General features: G+C 47.7%; 1 protein-coding gene across 1 annotated transcript in view; it reads left to right on the top strand.

Annotated features, from left to right (window-relative positions):
* Positions 1–15,590, top strand: part of LOC137776554 (transmembrane protein 132B) — a 356,123-nt gene extending 340,533 nt beyond the window's left edge. Inside the window, exons 6-9 of the mRNA XM_068563133.1 lie at positions 6,489–6,694; positions 10,615–10,885; positions 12,664–12,855; positions 14,292–15,590. Of these exons, the coding sequence (XP_068419234.1) occupies positions 6,489–6,694; positions 10,615–10,885; positions 12,664–12,855; positions 14,292–15,440 (1,818 nt within the window). The 3' untranslated portion in view covers positions 15,441–15,590. The remainder of the gene's footprint in view (positions 1–6,488; positions 6,695–10,614; positions 10,886–12,663; positions 12,856–14,291) is intronic.
* The last annotated feature ends 204 nt before the right edge of the window (positions 15,591–15,794 follow it).

Here is a 15,794-nt window from a genome sequence, read left to right as displayed (position 1 = left end):
AGGATGGGAGGGAGTCCAAGCTGGAAACTTCGGGTACCCACGGGTTCGCAGATGCAGAATCTGAGCCTGGAGATAGGGAGTGACTTATTCAGGTATGATGAGGGGAAGAGTTTGGACAAGGACCCAGGTTACTGGACCTCAGGCTGAGGCACCGAGCTGCTGCTTCCAGCTCCTTCTCCCTGGATTTGAGTACTAACTCTCAATCTGGTCTCTAATTAATTGATACCTCATGCTTACTGACACATCAGTGGTGGCCTGGGGCCAGGGGCAGAGGGAGCAACGGACCGAAAAGGGGCACAAGGGATGTTTCGGGAGGCTGGGAGTGTTCTGTGTCCGAGCATGACAGTGGTTTCACAGCGTATGCACCGTCAATCTCATCCACTTGTACCCTCCAAACGGATATGGTGCATTGAACAGAAATTACACCTTGGTGAGTTTCGTTAAAAAAAATCCCAACGTGTGTATTTAGGTCTTGCCTTTCCCCATCAGTTCTTCCTTCTGTGGGCTGTACGGAGGGGGTAACACACAGTTTGAGGACCCCCTGCCCCCCGATTCAGAGGACCTGAGTGCGAATCCCTGCTCTGCCCCTCACCAGCTGTGATCTCTGCGCAAGCTGTCTCTCCTGGGCCTCAGTTTCCCTATCTATGATATAGGGACAAAACACTTAACAAATGGGACTTTTGGAGGATTTAATGGCTATCATTCTATGTAAAGTTTTAAAAACAATGCATGATGCATAGTAAGCACTCAATACATGATAGCTATTATTTTTGTTCTTTGTACTTCTTGGGGATATAAAAGCTCAAGGTAAAATAAATATTTTTTGAGTATCCACTGCTCCTCAGACACAACGTACCTGCTAAACTTGGTAATAAATACAAAATGTTTGATTTGATAATTGAATTGAAAGGTGTTTTTTCTTTTTTTATTTATTTTCTTTTTAAAGGAATGCCTTTATTTTTATTTATTTATTTATTTTTGGCTGTGTTGGGTCTTCGTTTCTGTGCGAGGGCTCTCTCTAGTTGCGGCAAGCGCGGGCCACTCTTCATCGCGGTGCGCGGGCTTCTCACTGTCGCGGCCTCTCTTGTTGCGGAGCACAGGCTCCAGACGCGCAGGCTCAGTAGTTGTGGCTCACGGGCCCAGTTGCTCCGCGGCATGTGGGATCTTCCCAGACCAGGGCTCGAATCCGTGTCTCCTGCATTGACAGGCAGACTCTCAACCACTGCACCACCAGGGAAGCCCCAAAGGTGTTTTTTCTTTACACAGTTTCTTTTTGCCTATCTTAATATGTAATTCAGCACTTATTGTGAATTTGTGAGAAGCATACTCTTTGATTATATAGCTTTCCCCCCCATTACTCAAATCTTTTTATTCTTCATGAATACACAAACACACGTAACATATATTTATAAAATTAGTATTAACACGTCCATATAATTTTTAAAAATTTTAATTTTATTGAAGTATAGTTGATTTACGATGTTGTGTTAGTTTCAGGTGTACAGCCAAGTGATTCAGTTATATAAGTGGGTCCATATAATTTTAACTCCATCATTTTTTCACTAAATATTATATCATGATGATTTTTCCTTTTTCTTAAATTTTATTTAAATGTATTCTAGGATTCATAGTGTTTAATTTGTATGCACTGCTATTTATTGAACTAGACATTGTTTCATTTTTATTTTCATTACGAACATTGCAGAAGGCACCCTTCACTTTATTCAGCTTAAACAAACACCATTTACCCTTGTTTAACTGCTCTTACCAAGTTGCCAAGGAGAGAGACTGCTTCCATTGCCGTGATGATGTAGCTTTTTTCTTTCTAACACATTTCTCAAGGCGGGGGAGGGGTTAAGAGGGAAGCCTTGTACAGCAGGGGCAGCTGCTACGGTGCAGACACAGCCGTCTGGCAGACTCAGAGGGAGGGCACTGATACACAGACTCAATTCTTGCTTCTCTTCTAAATAGAAAATGAAGCGAACGCTGTGTCTCACAAGATCCCCAAAGGAAACATATTTACATCGGGAGACCACCGTTGGCCTCTATGACTCTAAAGTACTGTAACTGTGAAAGTGTAATTTGACAGCAAAACAATGAACCTCTGAAGGCAGCCTTCCTAAAATGACATTGGCAAGCCATCTGGCACATGCTCACAGATGAACCTGGCACGAACCGTCATTTTCAATCTCCACTTTCCTGTCCTCGGCCCTTCTTATATTAGGATTCACAGCATTTGCTGTTCCAGCTTCCTCTGGGGGCTCAGAGAGCCCTGAAGGTTTCTTTTGGATGAGTGGTGGGAACCTCACTCTAATCTTTACCTCGCAGTGTCTACCTGTCTCTTCCAAAAGCACACACGCCCTCACCGTGTGACATGACACAGGTCAGGTCTCTCACTCAATTCCTAGCCAGAAGGCCGAATTCGCCACGGGGAATCCAAATTTCTCAGCTCATTGACCTCAGACTTCCTTAGGATTTGGACTAGGTTTCTTCTACCAGTCTATCTCCTCTCATGATATCCAAGAACATGATAACACTGCCTAAGGCACCTTCTCCCACTTCTAACCCAGACACAGGCTACTTCTGGGGCACAAGAATGAATGGAACCCAGAGGAAACCAGTGACATATTCACATTGAACACCTGTGTATTGAACACTTTATGTGGGCCATCCCTGCGCTAGAAGTGGAGACACAGGAGATAAGAGGAGACAGGTCCGTGGTCTCAAGCAGATCACTTTCAGGTGGAGAACAGAGATAGGAAACAAGTAAACAACCAGGAGCATGCAGAGAGTGATAAATATTGAAAAGTAAATCATAAAATAGAACACAGATAGAGCAATCCAGTGTAACTAACATAGTGTAAGCCATATGACTTAAACAATATGAATAGTATAATATGCTGTCAGTAACACAGAAATAGTGTAAATATAGTTTACATAGTAGCACACACAGTAACTTAGATAGAGGAGAGTAGTAGAGTGACCAGGTGAGGGGCGTGCAACTTTACATTAGAAATGACTCAAACGATCCCTTCTGAGGAGTGACGTTTGAGCTGAGTTCTTACATAATTTATGCCACTTCTGGTGGCAAGTAACAAAATACCATGGACCAAAATGGCTTTGACGACAACAGAAAGAAAAACACACGATAAGAAGTTGAAAAGTCGGGTGGTTCCAGGTGGGCTGGTCCGGTGGTCCATCCAGGTGGTCCCTGAGGATGTGCTTCCTTCCGTCTTTCTCTCCTTCCACGCTCGCCGTGTCAGCCTGGTCCTTGGCCAGCCCTCCAAGGCTCTGAGATCACCACTGTAGCCCCTGCTGTCACCTCCCACATGGCAGCATCCAGTGGGAGAAGGAGGGACCACTTTCTGGGCATCTCGGAGCCAGGAGGCCTTTCCCAGAAGCCCCAGCAGACTCCTGACGCCTCCTTGGCCAGAACTGTGTCACATGCCTTTCCCTAAGCCAGTCACTGGCAAGGAGCATGGCTGGGCAGAGAAGAGGAAGGTGTACGCGTGTGTATGTGATGGGGCAGCGGTGCTGGTGTGTGACTGAGTGGCCCGTAGACAGCCAGTTATATCTGCCTCAGACCTGAACGACAAGCAGGTCTCAGTCACGGGGCGGTCGTGGTAAGGCCTTCGGATGGGGATAAGCTCAGGAGAGCCAAGGGAGAGAAGACCCATGGGGGACTGGTGGGGATTCTGTGCAGGGGGCGGGGAGGGAAGTGCAAAGGGAGCCTGGAGAAGGAGGTAGTACCGGGTCCTTAGGTCTTGTGAGCTGTGATCAGGAGTTTGGACTTTGTCCCGTGTGCCGTGGGAAGTCTCTGGAGGGGACTGGCCTGAACAGGCAGGGGAAAGAGCACCGGGCCAGGCGTCAGCAGTCCTGGGGGGCTGGCTGGCATCATTACGCACGCAGGTAAAGCCCTGGGAAGTGATGTTCCCTTTCTCTACACTGGATTCAGTCCAGGTGAAATGAGTATCATCATGCCCGCCCCGCAGAGTTATCTGTGGGGATTAAGGCTTTGAGAGGCGAGGAAGAGTATTGCAGGCAGTGAGGTCCTGTACCAATAAGAGATACCTACTGCAGTTGAGTCTCATTATTTGCAGTCGTTACGTCTTAGAAAGTCACTGCAAACACTGAATTAGCAAATACCAAACCATTCCTTCTAGAGGAAATACACACATGCACACACGCATACATCTCATATAGATCATAATAATCCTGAAAATTCAGGACAGTTGAGGTCTGTACTGTAGAAGGTAGGATGGGGAAAGTTCTAGCAAGAGGTGATGCCCACCTGAGCCGGGAGAAGCTGAGGGCAGAGCCCCCTACTGCATCCGCTGTAGAGTTCTTGCCAGTAAGGAACCTTGTTCTCTTGAGCTGGGTCTGCAGGTAGCCACTGAATCCAGGGATCTCTAGGTGCCTTATCGAATGTCTCCTGGGGCAGTGCTCTGGAGGGAAGGCAGGGGTTTCTCTAGAATGGGTCTTCCACCCCTTTCTAAGTACTCGAGGAAGGGCGGTCGGGCTCAGCATTGGGTCAGCATTGCAGGCACTTAAAATAACATGGCGCTCCATTCCATTTTCTGCTCTAATAGAAACTCTCGTTCTGATTGCTCTCTTTACAATCCTGGGCACAATAAGGCAGATTGACATCCCTCGAACATGCCCTAAAAGACAGCTGATTTGCTTGTCTCATGGTTTTTCTTCTCCCTTTTAACAAGCAAAGCAGACAAAGAGAGGGGACGGGCGAAGTAGATTCTTTTAAGCTTCGAAGTGATTGAATTGTCTTTTTTCAGCTCCCACTGGAATTTCAGGGGGAGAAACACATTAGCTGCCACTTTCCACTGCCATCTGAGGGCAGATTTGCTGCTCAGAGTAGTAGAGCCTGGAGGGCAAGGGACTGTGGAGGGCTAAGTTCTGACAGGATGGGAAGGCGGCTCCCCAGATGAGCTCAGCCTGACGCACAGGTTCCCTCCAGCAGTGCGGCTCTTTGCTTTGTGGCCCAGGGTTATCAGGTCAGTGTCACTGTGATTTCTGCCCATCTTCCCGTTAGTGGCCTTGGTTAATTACGCTTAAAGATTCCTAAAGACGTTGGTGCCATTGTGAGGCGGCAATGGCAGGGACCTGTGTCTGCGAGGCTGATGCAGGAAGGGCTTTAAGCATCTCGTCAGTTATCTTCTCTTCGGTCTTTGATTTCACCCTACAGTGAACCAGGCTCATCTTCTCCTTCTCGTGGGAGCAAATTCACATTCACGCCCTTTTTTGGGGGGAGGAGAGAGGTGATGATAATTTGTCCCGAACGACACAGAGGTTTGTTCTTTGACTTTCGACCTCGGCACTGCTGGCCTTGCTCTGAGCCGTTCACCTGGTCACGTGGAGGGGACAGTTGGACGTGTGCACCTGGGGCTTGGAAGGGAGGCCTGGGCTGCAGGTACCGATTCAGGTGAGGAAGGGGAGGTCAAAAGTGAGTCTTCATGTGCGGCTTGCAAAACAGGCTGCCTGGTGGCATTCCAGGTGAGCTGGGGAGCCCTGACAGCGGCCCAGCACCGCACGGTACCCCTAAAAGTAGTGTGTGACCTCCAGCCAGTGACGTCGCATTGCTGGCCTCAGGTTCTTCATCTGTAAAATGAGATTGTGGACCCCTGGCAGTTTTGTGATTCTGTGCTGAACTGAGTGTTGGTTTTGTGTCTTCTGCACATAACGTGACCTTTGCTCCCTCCTCCCCCTCCCCACCCAGATACATACGTAAAAGACGTTCATTCTCCTGATGGTCCAGGAGAGAAAGCCATCAACATTTTCCTTGCTTATCCAGAAGATGTGAAGTGAAAGGGGGGCTTACGTTGTCTAACAGCCAACCCGCGAATGCCTGCACGCTAAAGGGTGCCTCCACATTCTGAGTCAGAAGTCCGTAACAAAATGCCGCGTCCTCGCCTCCATCCTGCAAAATTATAGTGTAATGGGGCAAAAATAATTATATCCACATTTCTAGTGCATTCCATGAGTATTTTCCTGCAAGGATTTTAATCTAGTGCAAAGCTCTCTTGGTTTTTCAGGGAAAAAAAATCCCCTTTATGGCTCGACCGAAGTGTTGTTTTAGTAACATATAGATACCTTTTAAGCATCTCCGGATACGGTGCAAGAGTGAAATGTGTTGCAAGTGGGGTTTGATTAGCGGTGGTTTGAGTACATAAAGGAGGTGAGGTAAAGGGAAAAAACACACACACAAAAGGCAACAAAGGTTATGGAACTCCATTAAATTATGTTTATGATTTTACTTGTCAGTGGTTCGTAATACAGAATGGTTTTCCTGGGGTCTGTTTATCAGCGTTTGTCCCTAATCAGTGCTTACAAATTACCTTTTGTTCGAGTCACATTCTCCTGGCTGTCTTGGGTCTCATAAATCAGAGCTGCTGCAGCTCATGGACTTTCATTGTCAGGTTTTGCACGTGCTTTTTCCTGCTGATGCATCTGGAGATTCTATCCCCTCCCCCAAGGTCTCCAACGGCTGCGATTCGATTTTTGCCAATGGGAAGGAGATGAAGAGCAAAGTGGACACGATCGTGAACTTCACCCACCAGCACTTCACCTCCCAGTTAGAGATCACCGTCTGGGCGCCCAGACTCCCCCTGCAGGTCGAGATCTCGGATACGGAGCTGAGCCAGATCAAAGGGTGGAGGATCCCAGTGGCTTCCAACCGAAGGTGAGGAACCAAGGGGGTGGGGGGGATGAAGTTCATTGAGGACTGTGGGTCTGAGGTTCCTGGGGCTCAGATCTGAGGCAAACGTCCTCAGGGACCCAGGCCCTAGGGAAGCTGCATCCACAGTGGGTAATAGTGGGATTGGAGTTCGGATGGATCTGACTTGGGTACTTACTTTGACAGGAGGAGATCATAATAGGGATAATAATCATCTCTACCTCGCAGAATAGTTGCTAGGATTCAGTAAAACGATGCAACACATAAGAAGCACCTAGCACAAGGCCTGGCATTTAAGGGAATAGCTCTTTTTCTATTCCCTCCTTCCCTGTTCTTCTTTCCTACCTTACCTCAGTTTCCTGCTTGTAAATGTCGACCGTCCTCTATGGAGCACAGTACAGTGGTTAAGTTGTGGGCTCTGGAATAAGGCCACTGAGTTTCACCCTGGCTTTCTCACGTATAGCTGTGTGACCTTGGGCAAGTCACTTAACCGCTCTCTTCCTGTTTCTTCATCTATAAATTGGAGATGACAATAGAGTTACTGAATAGAGTTATCCCAAGAATTCAGTGAAAGGATGCATCCTGCAGTAGACAGAATTCTAAAGATAGATAACATCCCTTCAAGAGTCCCATCTCCTGCTTATTCAGTCAAGCACAAATCTGGGACTGCTGTGAAAGGATTTTACAGATGTAATTAAAATTCTAAATCCGTTAATCTTAAAATATGGAGATTATCCAGGTGGGCCTGACCCATCAGTTGAGCCCTTTGAAAGCAGAAAGTTTTCTCTAGCTGATAAATGGTACCATACAGTATGAAACCTTTAAGAATGGACATATTTCTATTCAGCATAATTCCCTTGAGATCCACCCCAGTCGTTGCATGTTTCCATAATTCATTTATTTATTTTGCTGAGTGTATCCCCTGGTAGGGAGTATCACAGTTTGCTTAGTCATGCATCCACGGAAGGACACGTGTTTTCTCCAGTGTGGGGCTATTTTGGATAGAGATGCTATGACAAAAGCTTGACATACAAGCTTTTGTCTGAATGTAGATTTTCATTTTTCTGGGGAAGATGCCCGAGAGGGGAATTGTTGGGTTGTATGTTAAGGGCATATCTAGTTTTAAAGGAAACTGCCAAACTGTTTTCCAGAGAGGCTGCTGCATTTTTCATTTCCACCAGCAGTGTGTTAAGTCATCCAGTTACACCTCTACATCCTTACCAGTGCTTCAAAAGGTTATCTGCAGTGTGGTACCATTTATGATGATATAGGAAAGAGAAAGCAGATTAGTGGTTGCCATGAGTTAGAGATGGTATAGAGGTATAAGGCAGTACACAGGACACCCCTGTGGTGACGGACCAGTTCTGTATCTCGGTTATGGTGATGGTTACATGAATCTGCATGTGATAAAAATCACATAGAACTACATATACACACATACAAATGGGTATTCATTAACCTGTCAAAATCTGAATAAGCTCTGTGGTTGGTACCAATGTCAATTTGCTGGCCTGGGTATTGTACCACAGGTATGCAAGATGTTAAATCTGGGGGGCTGGGTAAAGAGTGTGCAGGACCTCCCTGTATGATTTTTTAAACTTTCAATGAATTTGAAATGACCTCGAATTTTAAAGTTTTTTTTTTAACACAACAGAATGCAATTGTTTTATTAATATGGTATTTCTAAAACTTCATTTATTCACTCACCACTTTTATGAGACTGCAACTTTTGAGTACCACCTAGAATATACTTACTACTATTCTTTTTTCAGTTTTATCTATTTATTTAAGAGAAACTCCACATCACTATCAAAAATAGCCAACTAGTAAAAATTAATGCAAAGAAAATAAAATATTGTTATTAAATTCTCAGTAGATACAGTTGTTTGTCTGAATTTGTCTTTATGAGCTGGGAGAGACTAGGTATCAGAGAGCCCTTAAAGATCGCCTGGCACCAAACAGAGACGTTCCCTGTGATAGAATCAGGAGGATTGAAAACTAAAATGGAAATAACCTTTCTGTATGTCAGTCAGTGTTTTTAGTGCCACCTAAAATCATCCCACTTAACAGCAAGGATACTTACCCCTCACTTTGGGAAACCCAAATTGTGAAATTTTTTTCCTGTAACTAATAATCTAATAATCTAAACTCAAATTAATTTTCCCATTTTAGAGAGTGTTGAGAAAAAAAAATAATCTCATTTCTTTTACCAGTCAAGTCTGAATTAAACTCAGTCTAAGCAATCTCCCCCCAGTGTGATAATTTACTTTATATACATCACTAATAGAAGGTGGTAGAACCTGTGAAAGCTAGTTTTACTTTTCTAACCTTGAGGGTTAACCTTTCAGGGAGGTGGAGTGACATATCGTTAAGAAAGCGGGTTTCAGAAGTGACACGGCGCTCGTCCCAATCTGCTAATAACGAGCTCTCTGGGCCTCATATTAACTGCTCTGAGCCTTGGTTTCTTCATGTAGAAACGGGAGCGTGCTTCGGGGCTGTTGTGAAGAGAAATGAAGTCCGTTATAAAAAGGGAGAGAAAGGGACTTCGCTGGTGGTCCCGTGGTTAGGGCTGTGCGCTTTCACTGCCGAGGGCCCGGGTTCGGTCCCTGGTTGGGGAACTGAGGTCCCACAAGCTGTGCGGGGCAGCCAAAAAATTTTTTTTTAATTTTTAGAAAAAGGGAGAGGACACCAGTAGAGGGACAGCGGCCAGGCTTGGACTCCGTCTCGAGGTGACCGGTTGTGCGGCTGTGACTCAGTGGCCCCTTCTCTCTGTGCCTGCGTTTCCTCCCCGGCGAGATCAGCTCCTAGAACACCCTGTTCCTCGGGGCCTGTGCAGATGACGGGGGTCACTTGTGTGTGGCTGGCAGGTGGCACGTGGCCCACTGACGTCAGCTCTTTACAGGAGCACGCAGGGCAGGACCCGGCACGTGCGGGGTCTCACCCGCGCGTATAAGTCTCTGCCCCTCTCTCCCCTGACCCAAGACCCACCCACCGAGGGCCACAGACCAGTCAGCCGCCATCAAACCAGGTCCTTTCGTAAAGGACACGGGACAGGTGCATCTCGAGGAGAAGGTTCTAGAATGGCCGAGCCAGAGAGGGTTTCTCAGGGCGGGTGTGGGCAGGCAAGTAGGGGGACAGCAGGAATGGGGGAGAAGCCAGGACGCAGGTGCCAGACATGGTTCAGTAGTTTCAACAGCTCTGCGGGTGTGCGGCCACTCAGATCAGGGCGGATGGGAGGTAGGAGGCTTTACCCTGATCACCTTCAGGGCCCGGAGCTCAGAGGAAGCCGCTTCTATAGAGGTGGAAGGGCCTGATCCAGGCAAGGGGCTGGATGTGGGCACCGTCCCCAGGTGATGGTTCACGAGGGCCGACCTCAGGTGTCGTCACACCTGGCCGACATCTCCTCACGCACACCTGCAGGGTGGTAAGGGGGGGTCCTTCTCATCTCCGCTCCCAAGGTGAGGTGCCCATGTGGGGGTGACGGATGGCTCAAGGCCAGTAAGGGGAGGTGGCTGCAGGCTCCACGCGGCTCCTCCGACCCCAGACCTCCCGTTCGCTCCTCTAGCCCCAGTTCATCCCCGCACGGGGGATCGTGATGAAGGTGCAGACTTCCAGAGCACAGGACAGAGATGCAGCCTCTGCCCGTGTGGGGCTGGTCCCCCCTGGTGCTGGGCGGGCGCGGCGGGGGCCGAGCTGGGCTTCCGTGCTCCGAGCACGTGGCAGTACACGTGGCGCTCGGTGACCACCGGACAGTGTCCGGGGAATGAACGCAGGAGCAGACGTCAGGTGACCTGATGGTGAGCAGGTCTGGCGGGAAGAAGATGCGGCTCGCGCCGAGCAGGGCAGTCTCAGGGCATCAGGACAAAGGGGTGCGCGGGGCCGCTCTCCACAACGATGACGTTCGCTCTGCCGTGTGTGTGTCCCAGGCCCACCAGAGACAGCGAAGACGAGGAGGACGAGGAGAAGAAGGGGAGGGGTTGCTCGCTGCAGTACCAGCACGCCCTCGTGCGCGTCCTCACCCAGTTCGTGGCCGAGTCACGCGACTCGGGTCAGCTGAGCTACATGCTGGGCCCCGACTGGCAGTTTGACATCACTGACCTTGTGATGGATTTCATGAAGGTGGAAGAGCCGAGGATTGCTCAGTTACAGGATGGCAGGACCCTGGTGGGCCGGGAGCCGGGCATCACCACCGTGCAGGTACAGGCACCCCCCACCTCGCCGCCTCCCACAACCCCGGTCTGTATTGATGAGGGTCCAGGTCGATGCTGTCGTGCGGGGCTGTGTGCGCACGTGTCCGAGAATCACGGGCAGTAACAGAGGGTTCGGCAGTTCTAACAATCCAAACTCAAATTACATCTTGCGTTTTAGAGAGAGTTGAGAAAAAAATCTCATTTCTTTGACCAAAGCTGACTTAAACACACAGTCTAAGTAATCTTTCCCCCAGTATGATAGTTTACTTTTCATGTATCACTGATAGAAGACGGTAGAACCTGTGAAAGCTAGCTTTATTTTCCTAAACTTGAGGATCAAACATTTAGCTATGCCTTACCTTAACAGTGGACAAAAAATTAAAAAATAAAACGTATTGCACTAAAATGAATAAAAAACACTCTGCATTTTATTATAGTAATAGTAAAACTATTTTCTAGCCAACGTTGACAGGATAATTCTGCAGAAAGAGGGCAGCAGATTTTTTTAATACCAAATTAAAATGTTACTGCTCAGAGCTAATTAAGTCAGATTTTAGGTTTTGCCGAAGTTAATTTTTGACAAAGCTGTACTCAGCATTATATTTTTATTACTCTTCTATTTCTATGTCACAAATCACCGCCAGTCTCCCAACTTAAAGCACCACTAATTTATCAACTCAGAGTTCTGAAGCTTGGGAGTCCAGGTGAGCCTGGAGTACCAAGCCAGGTGTACCACAAGGCTGTGGTCAAGGTGTGGGCCAGGCTGGGCTTACGTGTGGGCTTCGCAGAAGGGTTTGCTCCCCAGCTCAGGTTGCTGGCGGAATGCAGTTCCTCGTAGTGGGGGGTTGGGAACTCTGTGTCCTTGTGGACTGTCAGCCAGGGGTCATTCTCTGCTCCTAGAGCTCACCTGCATTCCTTCTCATGGGGCCTCTCCATCACCAGATTCTCACTCTTTGAATCTCTCTGACTTTTCCTTCTTCCGCCAGCCAGGGAAAGCACCTTGCTCGTGTGATTACATGGGACCCACCCGGCTGACCCAGCCTAATCTCTCTCTTCCAAGGCCAACTGTGCCATATCCTATAACATATTCGGGAGGGTGATTTCTCATCATATTCACAGGTTTGAGAGATTAAGCAGGACCTCTTTGGCGGGACAGGTCTAGAAATTCTGCCCACTAGATATTCCTCTCCATTTGTTAGTCACCCCCGCTTGCAAGCTAGATGGTGCATTAGGAGTGGTTTCTTAGAAGGAGAATAAGATTCTCTTTCCCACTTTGCTTACCTGGTTTATCCAATGATGACGCAGCAGCCCATGCGATGGTGATTAATGGCCCGCAGTGGACGTCTAACTGCCCACTGAATGGAATAGGAGCAGGGAGAGATGGCCGAGCACCAATCCTTTAAAGTTTTACCACAATTCTGCCATTTTCACACCTAAATATTAGTTGCTGGAAAGATGTTACTCTTTGGTGCTTGGTACCCAGGTGGGCAATTTTTAGTTATTGCCTCTAAATTAAATCCTGCTTTTTTTTTTTTTTTTTTTTTTTTGAAAATCCAGTGCTGTTATCATGATGTGAATCAAAGTAAAGAAAATGGACCAAGATGATATTTGTAAAACTCCTTCACTTGGAGAGTGTAATTGAACAGGGGCATAACACTCACACACACAATTTCCATACGTGCACCCATGTCGGGAAAACTGGGAGAACACGGTGGTGGAAACACCAGTTAAGGAGTTTTGAATGGTGTGAGGGGCAGAGACTGAGGTGTCTCGCTGACCCTGCAGGTCCTGTCGCCTCTCTCTGACTCCATCCTGGCTGAGAAGACGGTGACCGTCCTGGATGACCGTGTCACCATCGTGGACCTGGGCGTGCAGTTGGTGGCCGGCTTGTCTCTTTCCCTGCAGCCTCACAGGTCGGACAAAAGAGCCATCATTTCAACAGCAGCTGCCCAGGATGTTCTTCAAGCCCCACAGCAAGTAAGATTGCAGAATCCTTTCGTCCCTGGCCAGTTGAGACAGCTTCTCTCTCTGTCACATCCTGCAAAGGAGATCCGTAGAGAGAGCACTTGTAGCTGGGACTGGTGATTCTTGAAGCTTCTTCCTGTTTATCCAGTCTGTCCTGTCTCTGAGAAAAGTACTCAGTGGCTTAGATACATTTATTTTCCTTGTATGTGATTCTAATCCACCAACCACATGCCCGTATGCTACTTGCTTTACAGCAGCCTTATCTGTTTTAGGCACAGTCCGCTGCTAGACCGTGACCAAAGGCTCACATGTTTTCCCTTTTGCCAAAGCAGGTGCCTTTCGATACAGTAAGTAAGTCCCCTACATATGAACGAGTTCCATTCCGAGAGTGCATTCGTAAGCCCAACAAAGTTAGCCTAGGTACCCAGCTAACACAATCGGCCATATAGTACTGTACCATGATAGGCTTATAATACTTGCCACACAAATAATACATAAAAAACAAACACAGAAAATAAGACATTTTTAATCTTATAGTACAGGACCTTGAAAAGTACAGTAGTACGAGTACAACAGCTGCATCCAGGGGCTGGCATCGAGTGAAGAGGCAAGAAGAGTTACTGACTGGAGGAGGGTGAGGAGGTGGGAGATGGTAGAGTACTACTGCACTCTATACAGTCCTGTACAGTAAAGTACACAAAAGCACAACCACCTGCAGAGGATGCAGGCACGTGACAATGTACGCCGGACACGTGAACTAGTTTACGTGATCGGACATGCGAACGCACGTTCGCATCTTTGAAAGTGCGCAACTTGAAGTTTCGTATGTAGGGGACTCGCTGTACTCGGAAATTCCATTTCAGCTGCTTGAACAAGCATGGCTAATAGGCACCCAATCACCACTGGTGACAATTATCGCCAACTCTCAAACTCTCCCCCATCTTTAAACTTTGACGTGTCATTGATAAAGATACCAGGGCACTGTGCCTTTCAAGCCAGCTGGTCTCGTAATGCATCCTTCCTTAAGTGCTTCCAGCAAAACATGCTTCGTCAGCATTGGCTTCCTAATAAAGAATGTTCAAAGTGATATTCTCTTGAGCAGGCGCCTGGGTAGTTGCGCCTGAATATGATTCAGATAAATTGCCTGACCTTCCAAAACGTTTTTAGAAAGGTCAAAGTCAAATTCTGTTGTCTGGCATGCAATAAATTAATATACACTTTAATGCACTTGTTAAAGCATATTGTTTGTTTCTCACATCAACTATAGCTATAGCTTAGGGCTGATGCCGGTTCCAGGCATTGTCGAGAGCTATTCACGATGATAAAACATAGAAATTAATTTTTCTCAGATTGTATGTTTAAATAATATGACATAGGAAATCACGTTTACATTTGCAGGCTTGAAGGAACCGGATGATAACATAATGCTTTGCTTTCGTTCTTCTTAGGAAGCAATAGTCAGTTCTTGGATTCTGTTCAGTGACGGTTCGGTGACACCTTTAGACATTTACGATCCCAAGGATTTTTCAGTTACCGTCTCATCATTGGATGAAATGGTGGTGTCTGTCCAGGCAAACCTTCAGTCCAAATGGCCGGTTGTAGTTGCAGAGGGGGAAGGGCAAGGGCCCTTGATTAAACTGGAAATGATGATCAGTGAGCCCTGTCAGAAGACCAAGAGGAAGAGCATTCTTGCCGTGGGTAAAGGGAACATCAAGGTCAAATTTGAACCAAATATTGATGAGCACCAAGGGGGCACCAACGACATTGAGGGCATAAATCGGGAATATAAAGACCACCTCAGCAACACCATAGAGCGTGAAGGAAACCAGGAGAGAGCAGTGCAGGAGTGGTTCCAACATGGCGCCTCTGTCGGCCACGAGGAAAGTACCAACAAAAGCACAACCCCACAGTCTCCCATGGAAGGAAAGGATAAGAAGTTGCTCAAGAGTGGTGGTCCAGATGCCTTTACAAGCTTCCCCACTCATGGGAAGTTACCGGAACCCCATAATCCTAGTGACCTTACGGTGACCTCCAGGGGGTTGACCGACTTGGAGATCGGCATGTACGCCCTGCTCTGCGTCTTCTGCCTGGCCATCTTGGTCTTCTTAATTAACTGTGTGGCGTTCGCTTGGAAATACAGACACAAAAGATTCGCCGTGAGTGAGCAAGGCAACATCCCCCATTCCCACGACTGGGTCTGGCTGGGGAACGACGTGGAGCTTTTGGAGAACCCGGTGGACGTGACCCTCCCGTCGGAGGAGTGCACGACCATGATCGACAGGGGGCTGCAGCCCGAGGAGAGGAACTTCCTTCTGAACGGCGGTTCCCAGAAGACTTTCCCTAGTCAGCTGCTCAGACCTTCTGACTATGTCTATGAGAAAGACGTGAAAAACGAACCTCTGGGTTCGTCCGGCCCCAAGAGGAAGAGGGTCAAGTTTACGTCCTACACCACCATCCTCCCGGAGGACGGCGGCCCGTACACCAACTCCATCCTGTTTGACAGTGATGACAGCATCCAGTGGGTCTGCCCAGATATGGGGCTGGGGGCGTCCCAGGGCTTTAGAGACTACGTGGAGAGGCTGCAGGACCAGATGTAAACTCCTTTCTCATGTTTGTATTCACCTTTATGCCTTCTGCTTTTTGAGTGGTGGAGCCGTGCGTCTGATCAGCAATAGGGGATGAGTTAACAAAGCTTCGTTGGTGGAGGTCTGGCGGGATCCCTTTCGAAGCAGGCATCAGAGAGAGCAAAGGCAGCTGCGTTCGAAGCTAGGCAATGTCTCTAAATAGGCCACATGTAGGTCCTGGAGAAATTCTAAGACCACGGTTTTATCTGCTGCCTGATACTAGCTCAGTTCAACTATAATAAACCTGACCCCACAGACATTGTTAATCATCTCGTGGCAAAACGGCCGTGTGGAATTAGAAAAGACTTGGGTTTGATTTTTCTACTC

The sequence above is a fragment of the Eschrichtius robustus genome, chromosome 14, assembly GCF_028021215.1.
Source record: "Eschrichtius robustus isolate mEscRob2 chromosome 14, mEscRob2.pri, whole genome shotgun sequence".
Lineage (NCBI taxonomy): Eukaryota > Metazoa > Chordata > Mammalia > Artiodactyla > Eschrichtiidae > Eschrichtius > Eschrichtius robustus.
The sequence above is the reverse complement of the archived record's forward strand: the minus strand, read 5'-3'. Positions and strand labels throughout refer to the sequence as shown.